Genomic DNA, 14,814 nt, shown 5'->3' with positions numbered 1-14,814 from the left:
AGACTTCTATGTTTCTATGTTTCTATATATATACACATACATACATATGTATGTGTATATATACACACAGAGACATATCTCTCTATGATGAAGTCTCAAACTTTTGATTCCCACTCCAGGCACGTGCCAGCTAGTCAAGATAAGATCCTGCAGTCTGCTGACCGGACCTTGGACCATGAAGTCCTGGAGCCAAGTTTTGATTTTTAAAAATTCCGAGGTTGGTTATTAGTGGGAGCTTCTCCAAGGAATGTAGCATTAGGTATTGTGTAAATTGATTGTCCCTGGGGCATTTCTCCTTCATTATTCAGGAGTTCCTGGCAGCTTGTAAGATATTTGGGTGTCCTCTGGCTTGGCACGCAGACTTGTTACGTTACGCTTTTCAATGGTTTGCTTCGGCTGATGATAAAAGTTCAAAATCCTTTTATTTACTGGAGTGTTGTCTCTGGAGCCAAAAGAGGTACGGTATTTTTCGGAGTACAAGATGCACCTTCCCCCCCACCCCTAAAAGAGGCTGAAAATTTGTGTGCGTCATATGTATGTATGTATGTATGTATGTATGTATGTATGTATGTATGCATGCATGCATGCATGCATGCATGCATTCATTCATTCATTCATTCATTCATTCATTCATTCATTCATTCATTCAATTTAAATGCCGCCCTTCTCCTTAGACTCAGGGCAGCTTGCAACATGTTAGCAATAGCCCTTTTGAACAGAGCCAGCCTATTGCCCCCACAGTCCAGGTCCTCATTTGACCCACCTTGGAAGGAGGGAAGGCTGAGTCAACCTTGAGCCGATGATGAGATTTGAACCATTGACCTTCAGATCTACAAGTCAACTTCAGTGGCCTGCAGTACGGCACTCTACCTGCTGCGCCACCCCGGTTCTTTTACTTATACTCAGAATGTAGCTTTTTCAAACCTTTTTCCCCCCAGCCCTAACGAGGCGCTAATGATCATCTCAGCTCTTCCCGGCTTGCAGGCTTTTTCAAGGCTACTCTCTCCGAATAAGGTTTTTTTTCTAGCCCTAACTCTTTGCAGGCTTTTTTTTCATAAAATTCCAAATAAGGTTTTTTTAAAGCCCTAACCAGGAGATAAAATAATGTGCTGACACTGACCAGACTAAAGACGCTAGCCAGATGAGTACCTGGTAAGCAGACTTTTCCCCCCTATTTTCCTCCCCCAAAACCAAGATGCCTCTTATACTCCAGTGCATCTTATACTCTGAAAGGTAAGGTAATTGCTTGAGCACCTGATTGCTGCCCTAGGCAAAACATGCCCTCCAAGACTGGCACCGAGTCTACGGAGAGGGGCGGCATATAAATCTAATATATTATTATTATTATTATTATTATTATTATTGTTGTTGTTGTTGTTATTATTATTATTATTATTATTATTATTATTATTATTATTATTATTATTATGTCAATACAATACAGCAAACAAGATCACTATGCTAGATTTTGTATTTCCTCACCAGTCGGGCGCTTCCCACCTAGGATTACGTTATGTAGCGGTGAATTATGTTTGCCGATCCCAGTAAAGCGGCCTTTTGCAATTGACAAATGGAGATTTTTGTCAATTCTGATGGTTTTCAAATGTCCACTGAGATCCTTTGGCACTGTGCCCAGCGTGCCAAGTACCACTGGGACCACTTTCACTGGCTTATGCCAGAGTCGTTGCAGCTCGATTTTTTGATCTTCATATTTCACTAATTTCTCTAGCTGCTTCTCCTCAATTCTGCTGTCCCCTGGGATTGCGATATCGATGATCCATGCTTTCTTTTTCTCCACAATCAGGATGTCTGGTGTGTTATGCTTCAGAATTCGGTCAGTCTGAAATCAGAAGTCCCACAGTAGTTTTGCTTGCTCACTTTCGACCACGTTTTCGGACTTAGGATCCCACCAGTTCTTTGCCACTGGTAAATGGTAGTTCTGGCACATGTTCCATCATCATCATCATCATCATTATCATTATCTAACTTGATATCCGTCACTTGCTGACAACACATTCCCCTCTTGGCTCAGAGTCCTTTGTAAAAAAATATCCTCCTTTTATGGGCCCCAAGCATTATTTTCAATGGCTGAGCCCATTGTAATAACACTAGAAGAGGGAGTACATTTCTATCCACGTGTCCTAACCATTTGTGTGTGTGAATTTATTTATCTTTGACTTCCCCCGTCCTGATCTGAATTACAAAGCACCAGGCCTTTTTTCTCTCTTTCTTTATTTTTACTACAGAGAATCGGCTCTCAACCTGCTCATTATTTTGAATGCTTCTGTTTCTTCCCTCTTTTCTCCTTGTTTTGCAGGAAGGAACAACCCAAACGATCGGATGCATTCCTTCCCTGGGGCAAATGATAGATTTAGAAAAGGGCTGTTTATTATTTTCCATCCTCCTCCTTGGCTTTCCCTGGGCTGACTCTTGCACTGACCTCTGCAATGTGATTTCAAGGCCGAATCCTGATTTTGTTTCCCAACCGGCTCAGATTCCATCAATGAAACGAAAACATAAGCCCAACGACCCACCCCATGGGTATCGTTGCTCATTTTCAAACTATTATTATTATTATTATTATTATTATTATTATTATTATTATTAATTATATGCTTCCCCTCTCCGAAGACTCGGAGCGGCTCACAACAGGAATACAGAATACAAATCCAATTATTTTTAAAAAAGCAAAATATTTAAAAACCCTTGATTAAAAACACTCATATAACCCATGCTAAGCTTCCCTACAAATAGTCCTCGACGTATCTTTACAACTGAGACCCAAACTCCCATCGATAAGTGATGTGGTCAATATCACACCCGATTTTACAAGTCTTTTTTTTTTTTGGCCAAAGGAATCTAGTTTCCACCATTAACTACACTGAGCAGGGGTGGGTTCTGCCCAGTTCGGACCAGATTGCTTGAACCATTAGCGACCTGCTGGTGATGTAATTTTGGTGCTACAGATCTGGTTCTGTCATCATGCTGCGGAAATGTCTCTGGACAGCGCTGCCTCAATGGCTCTGAAACGGAAATGAGCAGGGATGGCGAAACGTTTTTGGCTCGGGTGCCAATAGGGTGCGCGCGTTTGCCCACACCCATAATAGCAATGGCATCCAGACCTACAGGGTGCGTTCCAAAAGTAATGCAATTATATTTTTAAAAGTAATTTATTGAACAGATTTGCACCAAACACTTAAAATTCTTCAAAGTACTGCCCTTGGGCCTCTACACATTTTTTCCAGCGACTCTGCCATGACTGGTACGCGCACTGGAAGGTGTTTTCGGGGACCTCTCGCAAGGTCTTCGTCATGGCTGATTGGATCTCTTCTATGGATGAAAAATGTGCCTTGCCACAACTTGCTACAAGTCCGCGAGTTCCTGGCCAAACACCAGGTGCCAACACTGCCCCACCCCACCCCCCCATAGTCCTGATGTCGCCCCAGCTGACTTCTTTTTGTTCCCAGCCATGGAAGGAACCCGTTTTTCGTCCATAGAAGAGATTCAATCAGCCGTGACAAAGACTTTGCGAGAGGTCCCTGAAGACGCCTTCCAGGGCACGTACCGGTCATGGCAGAATCGCTGGAAAAAATGTGTAGAGGCCCAAGGACAGTACTTTGAAGGATTTTAAGTGTTTGTGCAAATCTGTTCAATAAATTACTTTTAAAAAAATAATTGCATTACTTTTGGAACGCACCCTGTATATACCACTTCATAGTGCTTTTACAGCCCCCTCTAAGCGGTTTACAGAGTCAGCCTCTTGCCCTCAACAATCTGGTCCCCATTTGACCCACCTCGGAAGGATGGAAGGATGAGTCAACCTTGAGCTGGTGGTGAGATTTGAACTTCTGAACTACAGCTAGCAATTAGCTGAAGTAGCCTGCAGTGCTGCACTCTAATCACTGAGTCTTAATGCAATGCCCTCTTCACTATGCATGTGCATAATCCCCCCATGTTCTGCCCCCACATACTTGCACACAGACCTCACTAAAGCCTCTGGACTTCCGGTAGGCCCATTGGACTGTTTTTTGCCGTCCCCAGGGTTCAGGAAAACCTCCTAAAGCCTGGGGAAGAGCAAAAAATGGCCAAACAGAAGTTAGAAACATAGAAGATTGACAGCAAAAAAAGACCTCCTGGTCCATCTAGTCTGTCCTTATATTATTTCCTGTATTTTATCTTAGGATGGATATATGTTTATCCCAGGCATGTTTCAATTCAGTTACTGTGGATTTGCCAACAACATCTGCTGGAAGTTTGTTCCAAGCATCTACTACTGAAGACCTTTCACCTTTTTTGTAGTCCGTCTTTGGACCCGTTCAATTTTATCCATCTCTTTTTGTAGGTGAGGTCTCCACAACTGATCCCAGTATTCCAAATGGGGTCTCACCAGCGCTCTATACAGCAGGGTCACAATCTCTCTCTTCCTGCTTGTTATACCTCTAACTATGCAGCCTTCTACTTGCTTTCCCTACCGCCTGACCACACTGTTCACCCATTTTGAGACTCAGAAATCACTACCCCTAAATCCTTCTCTTCTGAAGTTTTTGCTAACACAGAACTGCCAATACAATACTCAGATTGAGGATTCCTTTCCCCCACGTGCATTATTTTACATTTGGCAACTGCAGTTTCCATTGCTTTGACCACTGATCTTGTAAAGCTAAATCATTTGCCATATTACAGACTCCTCCAGGAATATCAACCCTATTGCATACTTTAGAGTCATCAGCAAATAGGCAAACCTTCCCCTATGTCACTCACAAACATATAAAACAACGAGTCTTCGGAGAGGGGCGGCATACAAATCTAATAAATTATTATTATTATTATTATTATTATTATTATTATTATTATTATTATTATTACCGGTATTATTATTATATTAAAAAGAATAGGACCCAGAACAGACCCTTGTGGCACACCGCTTTGTAACCAGTCTCTGTTCAGAATACTCGCCATTAACAACAACCCTCTGATGTCTACGCTTTAGCCAGCTGCGAATCCACTGAACTATCCAGGGATTTGAATGAACTTCCAGTTTTCCTGTTGGGCCGTTGCTATTCCCTGAAGCCTGGGGAGAGCGAAAACAGCCAAAAAGAAGGCCGAAAATCAGCTGGCAGCGTGCACCTGCGCACTGGATCAGACATAGGGCAACCCCTCATGTGCCCTGAGATATGGCTCCATGTGCCACCTGTGGTACCTGTGCCATAGTTTCGCCATCACTGGAAATGAGCATCAGCTCCTATAGTCAGCAATGACTAACAGAATAAAACACGCAGGGACTCCTTTAATAATAATAATAATAATAATAATAATAATAATAATAAGAAGAAGAAGAAGAAGAAGAAGAAGAAGAAAGTATGGATCATCGACATCGCAATCCCAGGGGACAGCAGAATTGAGGAGAAGCAGCTAGAGAAATTAGTGAAATACGAAGATCTAAAAATCGAGCTGCAACGATTCTGGCATAAGCCAGTGAAAGTGGTCCCAGTGGTCCTTGGCACGCTGGGCGCAGTGCCAAAGGATCTCAGCGGACATTTGAAAACCATCGGAATTGACAAAATCTCCATCTGTCAATTGCAAAAGGCCGCTTTACTGGGATCGGCAAACATAATTCGCCGCTACATCATGCAGTCCTAGGTGCTTGGGAAGCGCCCGACTGGTGATGAAATACGAAATCCAGCATAGTGATCTCGTTTGCTGTGTTGTACTGACATAATAATAATAATAATAATAATAATTTATTAGATTTGTATGCCGCCCTTCTCCGAAGATTCGGGGCGGCTCACAACAATAATAAAAACAATGTTACAGTGGAACAAATCTTTATAATAAAAGAGAAAAAACATATAAAACCCCATCATTTAAAACCAAACAACACATACATACCAAACATAAAATATCAAAGCCTGGGGGAGGTGTCTCAGTTCCCCCAGGTGAAGGCTATTTGCATTTTGAATTCTGCAACAGCTTAGAAAGCAAGAGGACTAGCACCCTGTTTTCCAAAAGGAGGTTTGCTTACTCAGAAATATGGACGAAGATCTCTGGGCCTCCGTCAGCAGGTGTGATGAAGCCATGGCCCTTGGATCGGCAGAAGCATTTACACACCCCACTGTAGGTGGGTCCTTCAGCGGCTCGTGTTGTTCTACGGAAAAGAAGATAGACTTGTTCAGGAAAGTGGAGAAGTGCAATCAACCTGCACTGGGGAGACCGTATTTCGTTCAAAGGAAGTTATAACACCCTCGTTTTGTTCTAAGCAAGACTTCCTAATGGTTTTGAGACTTCTGCTCTCCAAAATTTAGCTTTACTAATACTTTACTTTAGCATTCCCATCCAGTGGGTTTTACAAAGGCGGAAGCTCACTTGCTAAATATCTCAGGAATTGTTTTTTAAAAAGCCAAGTATCCCATCCATGGCCTTGAAAAGGGGTAAGTGAGCCCTGCTGGATCTCAGAAACCCTGGAGATCAAAAGAGAGACAGGAGTGGAGTCAATGATTTGTAGTATTCCTTGTGTAGAACTAAGGTCACAATGTTGGGCAAGCCCAAATGTGTTCCTAACCACATGAGGATGCTTTGTCACTTTACGCTGTAAGCATAAGTTAGCATGAGTTTTGAACTCTAGGGTTTGCAACCATGGAGCTCTTGGTGGGCCTCAAGGCCTGGGAAAATTCTAGCTTATAGCAAAATGTAACGGGAGTGCATCTGCTGACACCTCAAAGCTCGCTCTTGGAATAAAGTTGGCTTCTTCCTCTCCTACAATGGTCTCTGCTTATCTTTGAAACCCTTCCCCGATGCAGCAATGATTAGAAGGAAATGGTAGTGTTTGAATCTGTACATTGATATGGGCTAGAGGCAGAGATAGAGACAGACAGAGACAGACAGATGGATTAATGGATAGATTGAGATAGATAGATAGATAGATAGATAGATAGATAGATAGATAGATAGATAGATAGATAGATAGATGGATAGGCAGGCAGGCAGGCAACACACAGACAGACAGACGGATGGATGAATGGATAGATTGAGATAGATAGATAGATAGATAGATAGATAGATAGATAGATAGATAGATAGATAGATAGATAGACAGACAGACAGACAGACAGACAGACATGGATGGATAGATGGATGGATGGATAGATTGAGATAGATAGACAGACAGATGGACGGACGGATGGAGCAATGATAGATAGATGGATGGATGGATGGATGGATGGACGGACGGACGGACGGACGGACGGACGGACAGACAGACACATATGGAGTTCTGCCGGGTTTAGCCAAAGACAGAATTCTCCCAGGGAAAGAATTCTAAAAATGAGCTGCAGAAGTCAGATTTTGTATACTGAAGGATACAAAAGCATGTTCCAGATAAGTTTAGACTGAAAAAATATTTAGCGTTTGGGTTTTTTAAGGCAGAAACAGGTTTTTTTGCATGGATGGCAATTATAGAAGAGCAAAAAATGTGTTCAATTACAAAACCAGTTCATAAATTCTCATGATAGGGCAGATGGATCAGGCCTTAACCTGGGCCTGGCCGTTACAGTTGTCAGTCCTGTTGGTCATTTTGCGACCATTAACTGTAAACCAGGTTTGTTCAGTGAACCGATTGTCTGCTATGTGCTGGTTTTTAATGGAAACTAGAAATAAAGAGGTGTGGTGGGATTTAAATTGTAGATTTTTAACAGTGGGTTTTAATGCTGCACATTACCTGGCGTTACTTGCCACAAGTTGGACAGTTCTATAACATTGTTTAATAAGTAAGTAAATAAATAAACACAGTATTTCTCATTTTCTACTGCATTTATGCAGTACAGAAATGAGAAGAAAAGCCTGCAAACATTGCAATATTTTTTAAAATCTCGAATTAAATGTACAGCTAGACCAAGCATTAAGACCAGAAAACAGGGAAAAATTAGAATTGATTGTCCAATCCACGCTTCTTCACTAACATCTGGGTTTGAGGTCCAGTGAGTTCCATGTTCTTCCTGGAATGTCTCAAATATGGACCAGAAATTCTGGCCCACCTAACTCAATGCAGCTTGAAAAGAAAAACATCAGAATCTGGAAGGCAAACTGTTGACTCATCATTCAGAATTAACAGAATAACAGAGCTACAAGGGACCTTTGAAATATTTTAGTCCAACCTCTGCTCAAGCAGGAGACTAACAGAATAATATATTCCATTTCAGACAACTGGCTCTCCAAAGTCTTAATAATAATAATAACAACAGAGTTGGAGGGGACCTTGGAGGCCTTCTAGTCCAACCCCCTGCTTAGGCAGGAGACCTACACTACTTCAGACAGATGGTTATCCAACATCTGCTTAAGAACTTCCAGTGTTGGAGCATTCACAACTTCTGGAGGGAAGCTGTTCCACTGATTAATTGTTCTAGCTACCAGGAAATTTCTTCTTAGTTCTAAATTACTTCTCTCCTTGTTTAGTTTCCACCCATTGCTTCTTGTTCTACCCTTAGATGCTTTGGAGAATAGGTTCACTCCCTCTTCTTTGGGGCAACCCCTGAGATGTTGGACGACTGCTATCACGTCTCCCCTGGTCCTTCTTTTCATCAAACTAGCCATGCCCAGTTCTTGCAACCGTTCTTCATATGTTTTAGCCTCTAGTCCCTTAATCATCTTTGTCGCTTTTCTCTGCACTTTTTCTAGAGTCTTAACATCTTTTTATAGTGTGGTGACCAAAACTGAATGCAGCATTCCAAGTGTGGCTTTACCAAGGCATTATAAAGTGGCATTAACCCTTCACGTGATCTTGATTCTATCCCTCTGTTTATGCAGCCTAGAAGTGTGTTGGCTTTTTTGGCAGCTGCTGCACACGGCTGGCTCATATTTAAAAACCTCCAGTGATGGAGGGTCCATCACTTCTGGAAGCAAGTAGTTTCACTGATTAAGGGAGAAAGCAGGGAGAACTTTGAGTTAGGAACTCTTGCTCACACTTGTAGCTACAACTGGCTGAGAGTGCTGAGGTTCTCTCTCACCTTGACTTACTGGACCGAAGTGGTTCCGATGCCATGGAGATGCCAGGGTGGCTGTACACCCTTCCTACCAACCAGGAGTAGGAGAAGCTGGGAACAGCTTGAATCCCATGTCCTCCTCCTTTCCTCCAGCTCACCACATCCCTCCCTTGCACAACCTTTTGAGTTTCTGGCCTGCATGCAATTGTGACACCACTACTTATGGCTGAGTCATATGTGCTTCTCACTTGGTCTGATGTCACAGTTAGTGGTGGGTGCAAATCCCTTTTGGAGCACTAGCAAATGACTCATAACTACAGTAGGTGGGTCATAAGAGGATGCCTTCAATTTGGACCAATCAAAGTGGTGCAAAGGGGGATTACAATCTTGTTTATCCACCTTGGCCACTGTAAAGATGTGTTTGTCTAGGTTCCAAATAGCACCCGAAATTAAATCAGAGTCCAAGGCATAGCATTCTTCAAAGTTCCAATTTATTAGCAGAGCCATGTTGCCACATCTACGAGACATCCGAACCTAAAGCTACGAGGGTTTCTCCACCCACTTTAAAGTTCAATCCCTTACTCCCACATCCACAAGTTCGTCACACAGACCTGTCTCTTTCTGCTAATGTCTCTGTTACTCCCATCAGCTTCCGGGCAGGTGTTGAACAAAGGATGACCTTGAGAATCTAGAATGAATTTGTTATGGCTATATCTCTATATTCCTCATGCAGCAGCCCCTCCCAAATTCCCACAGCTCAAGTACATTCTACAGTATAATACGTGTCAGGTCAAAGTCTCCAACTCAAACGATGGCTTGGGCCTGACCATGTGGACTACAACTCCCAGAATTCCACTGGCAGCAGTTGCCTTCTGGTTCCTTTCCTTCAAGTGTTAGGTGGACCAGAAGTTGTGGTCTATGTTTGAAACATTTCAGGAAGAACGTGGAACTCTGTTTTCACCCTCCTCAGGCATTGAAATAGAGGTGTGGGTACTCGCGCATACACAATGGTGTGCACACACTCTCTTTTGGCACCTGAATAAAAAAGGTTTGCCGCACGAGTCCCAGCGACCAATTAGGTCCCACAGAGTTGGCCTTCTCCGCTGCCCATCGACTAAATAATGTCGTCTGGTGGGGCCCAGGGGCAGGGCCTTCTCTGTGGCGGCCCCAGCCCTCTTGGAACCAACTCTCCCCAGAGATCAGGACTGCCCCCACCGTCCTTGCCTTTCATAAACTTCTGAAAACTCATCTATGTCACCAGGCATGGGGAAATTAATATACCCCTTAGCTATTATAATTTATGTATGGTTTGTTTGAGTTGCATGATTATTTTTATAAGGGTTTTTAAAATTGTTTTTAACTATTGGATTTGTATATTGTGTATTGTCTTGTTGTGAGCTGCTCTGAGTCCTCGGAGAGGGGCGGCATACAAATCTTATTTATTTATTTATTTTATTTTATTTTATTATTTATTTTATTTTATTAGATTTTTATGCTGCTCTTCTCCTTAAGACTCAGGGCGGCTTACAACATGTTAGCAATAGCACTTTTTAACAGAGCCAGCATATTGCCCCCACAATCCGGGTCCTCATTTTACCCACCTCGGAAGGATGGAAGGCTGAGTCAACCTTGAGCCGGTGGTGAGATTTGAACCGCTGACCTACAGATCCACAGTCACCTTCAGTGGCCTGCAGTACAGCACCCTACCTGCTGCGCCACCCTGACTATTATTATTATTATTATTATTATTATTATTATTATTATTATTATTATTATTATTATTATTTATTATTATTATTAAACTGCAGAAAAAACAATGGCTGCCAACCTGCCTTCTGTTGAGGGCCTGTATACTGCACAAGTCAAAAAGAGGGTGGGGAAAATATTGACTGACCCCTCGCATCCTGGACACAAACTGTTTCAACTCCTACCCTCAAATCATCGCTACAGAGCACTGCACACCAAGACAACTAGACACAAGAACAGTTTTTTCCCGAACGCCATCACTCTACCAAACAAATAATTCCCTCAACACTGTCAGACTTTTCACTAAATCTGCACTTCTATTCTACTAGTTTTTCTCATCATTCCTATCACCCTTTCCCTCCCACTTAGGACTGCATGACTGTAACTTGTTGCTTGTATCCTAAGATTTTTATTAATATTGATTGTTTCTTCATTGCTTATTTGACCCCTATGACAATCGTTAAGTGCTGTACCACGTGATTCTTGACAAATGTCTCTTTTTCTTTTATGTGCGCTGAGAGCATATGCACCAAGACAAATTCCTTGTGTGTCCAATCACACTTGGCCAATAAAATTCTATTCTATTATTATTATTATTATTATTATTATTATTATTATTATTATTATTATTATTATTCCCCATCCAACGGTCTCACCTCCTTGCTTCCATACTCACGCTGAAAACGTGCGGTTCCTCCGAGTGGGAAGGGGGCTTGGGATGAGAAAACCTCTCATGGGTGAGGGAGAACGTTCCCTGGTCCGGCGGCCTTCCGGCAGATGGAGAGCCCTGGGTGGCGGAGACCGTGGATGGGCTGGAGTTGACTCCGAAGACATTTTGGACCCGGTCGTTGGGAAGCTAAAAGGAAAGAAAACCGTTTAGGGAACGGGCTTAATTCACCTGGATCGGATCCCTTCCATGAAACATGGCTCTCTTGTTGAGGTTGCTTGGTCGTCAGCAGGATTCTGCACAAGATGGGAGCACCAGAAGGAGCGACACATTCATTTCCTCGGCAGTTGCAAAACATGACAAGCTAAATAGTCGGGCACTTGGTTTTTTTGCCAGAGGGAGTATGATGCCCATGCTACCTAACACTTGTGCCGGTACCTCCATTGGATTCTTCAGCGTTGTAAATGTCTCTAGTTTTAATTAGGATTTTAGAAATTAGTTCTTTTTTTTAAATACTTCTTTTAATTGTTGCTGTTATTTGTAATTTTATACTGTTGTAAGCAGTCCTGAGTCCTTCGGCATAGAAGTCAAAATGAATTAAAATAAATAAATAAATTGGCGGTAATAGTCTTGGGTTGGAAGGACGCGACAAAATGGACAACGCAAAATTGGTATAGGTACATGGTGGACCACATTCAATTTGAGATTATGGACAAAAGGATGAATTTGACTAATGAAACTGATTTGCGACAACTGATGAGGCAATGGGACAAGGTAAGACAATATATAGCGAGTAGGATCCGAGACCAAGCTATAAGAAACAAGTTGGAATCATTTTATAATATGTAAATAAATATTTCGGGTTAAAATGATTTATACAAGAAACACCCCAGATTGGTGGTGGGGTACGAATGTTTGTCTGGTGGTGGGTACAATCACTGAGCACTTGTTATATGTTGTGTGTGTGTTTTTATATTATAAAATCAATAAAATAAATAAATAAATAAATAAATTTACAGTCGCAGAGGAGAGTTGGGGGAGTGCAAAATGTTTACTTCTTCCGGGGGGGGGGGGGCATAACAATTGAGACACCTGGCAACTGATTCATATCAATGACAGCCGTAGTATCCAGGGGTCACGTGATCCCGTTTTGCCACCTTCTGACAAGCAAAGTCAATGGGGAACCCGGATTCATTCAGCAACTATGTTAGTATCTGAACAACTTGGGCAAGTCACTCAACAACTGCAGCATCAAAAGTCATAAAATGGGGCAAAACTTTACAACCATCCTGCTTAGCAACGACAAAGTTTTGAGCTCAATTGTAGCCATAAGTTGAGAACTTACTGTAGTTACACAAGCCATTCCTTCAAAAATCAACATACAGAGATGAGATTCTTACCAGGATTCTTAATTAATTATTTTTTTGGGGGGGGGAACCTGTTTAAAACTGAACATGAGTCAAGACAATCAGAAAATGTCAAATCCACACAAAAGAAAAGTGTTCCGCCCTCTCCATTCTTTCCATCATGTATGCAGAAGCCCATGATTGACGTCATATTTTCCATGGCATCTCAGTTAAATCAAAAGAAGAAAGGAAGGAGAGACAGGTGGCAATGGGGGAATTTTCCATTCTATTTTCAAGAGTGAAAATACAGGTAGTTTCAGAGATTTCACAGATTAACAGCATTGGAAGGGACCTTGTAGGTCATCTAGTCCAACCCCACGCTCAAGCAGGAAACCTCACACCAGTGATGAAGAACCTTTTTTTCCACAGGTGCCGAAAGAGCATGGGTGAGCATTATTGGCTCAAACTCAACCCTGACAAGACGGAGTGGCTGTGGGTTTTGCCTCCCAAGGACAATTCCATCTGTCTGTCCATTACCCTGGGGGGGGGGAATTATTGACCCCCTCTGAGAGGGTCCGCAACTTGGGCGTCCTCCTCGATCCACAACTAACTTTAGAGCACCATCTTTCGGCTGTGGCGAGGAGGGCGTTTGCCCAGGTTTGCCTGGTGCACCAGTTGCGACCCTATTTGGACCGGGAGTCACTGCTCACAGTCGCTCACACCCTCATCACCTCGAGGTTCGACTACTGCAACGCTCTGTACATGGGGCTACCTTTGAAGAGTGTTCAGAAACTTCAGATTGTGCAGAATGCAGCCGCGAGAGCAATCGTGGGCCTCCCCAGATATGCCCATGTGTCGTCAACACTCCGCAGCCTGCATTGGTTGCTGATTAGTTTCCGGTCACAGTTCAAAGTGTTGGTAATGACCTATAAAGCCCTACATGGCATCAGACCAGAATACCTTCGGAAGCGTCTTCTGCCGCATGAATCCCAGCGACTGATTAGGTCCCACAGAGTTGGCCTTCTCCGGGTCCCGTCGACCAAACGATGTCATCTGGTGGGCCCCAGGAGAAGAGCCTTCTCTGTGGCAGCCCCGGCCCTCTGGAATCAACTCCCCCTGGAGATTAGAACCGCCCCCACCCTTCCTTGCCTTTTGTAAGCTACTGAAGACCCACCTTTGTCGTCAGGCATGGGGAAATTGAGATACCCCTGGGCTTATATTGTTTATGTATGGTATGATTGTGTTGTATGGTTTTAATAATGGGTTTTACCCTCCCCTGGCTCCAGGGAAGCCTTTGGAGCCTGGGGTGGGCGAAACACGAGCCTACTGGGCCCACCAGAAGTTGAGAAACAGACCATTTCCAGCCTCCAGAGGGCCTCCAGAGGGTGGGGAAAGCTGTTTTTGCCCTCCCCAGACATTGAATTATGGGGTGGGCACTCGCGCATACACGATAGGGCAATCCCACGCTCTTTCAGCACCCGAGGAAAATAAGGTTCACCATCACTGCCCTATATCATTTGCATTGCTTACCAAGTTTCCTCCCCATCTCCTTTCAATAAAACCTCCGCTGCAGGATCTCTTGAAACAGCCAAACGAATTGTACCCCTAACAGACGGCATCATTTCAAACAGAAGGGGGATGCCATTTTATTTTGGAACATATGTGGTGCAATGTGTGTTTTAGGCAAACATCTTGTTTGCCTAAAACACACATTACAAACAGACAGATTATAGACAGGTGGCGCTTGCAAGTAAAACATTTACGTGGGGAAAGAAACACCCCTCCTGCTTCTCCTCCCTCTTGGACTAGCTTTCTACATGAAGGGAGGTGAATCTCAGTTTCGTCTGCCTTTGCTGATTGGCCGAAATCTCGGCCAATCAGTGCTGTTATCGCAAAAATTTCACCCGTCATCGCTGTTGGCCCAAAATCTCAGCCAATCAGCAGTTATTGCAAAAATTTCACCCGTCATCACTGATGGTCCGAAATCTCAGCCAATCAGCAGTTATTGCAAAAATTTCACCCGTCATCGCTGTTGGTCCAAAATCTCAGCCAATCAGCAGTTATTGCAAAAATTTCACCC

The 14,814-nt window shown here is 43.1% G+C and overlaps 1 protein-coding gene across 2 annotated transcripts in view; it reads right to left on the bottom strand.

The window, feature by feature from the left end:
• Nucleotides 1-14,814, bottom strand: part of CARHSP1 (calcium regulated heat stable protein 1) — a 36,581-nt gene that overhangs the window by 6,179 nt on the left and 15,588 nt on the right. Inside the window, exons 1-3 of one of the 2 annotated variants that reach the window (XM_070760840.1) lie at nt 14,265-14,364; nt 11,398-11,577; nt 6,023-6,145 (exon numbers count right to left, since the gene is read on the bottom strand). In XM_070760840.1, the coding sequence (XP_070616941.1) occupies nt 6,023-6,145; nt 11,398-11,577; nt 14,265-14,356 (395 nt within the window). In that variant the 5' untranslated portion in view covers nt 14,357-14,364. Of the gene's footprint in view, nt 1-6,022; nt 6,146-11,397; nt 11,578-14,264; nt 14,365-14,814 lie in introns of those variants that run through there. The other variant, XM_070760842.1, reaches the window with a different exon arrangement.

The sequence above is a fragment of the Erythrolamprus reginae genome, chromosome 9 (assembly GCF_031021105.1).
Source record: "Erythrolamprus reginae isolate rEryReg1 chromosome 9, rEryReg1.hap1, whole genome shotgun sequence".
NCBI classification, from domain to species: Eukaryota; Metazoa; Chordata; class Lepidosauria; order Squamata; family Dipsadidae; genus Erythrolamprus; species Erythrolamprus reginae.
Note: the sequence above shows the minus strand (reverse complement) of the source record. Positions and strands in the feature narration are given on the sequence as shown.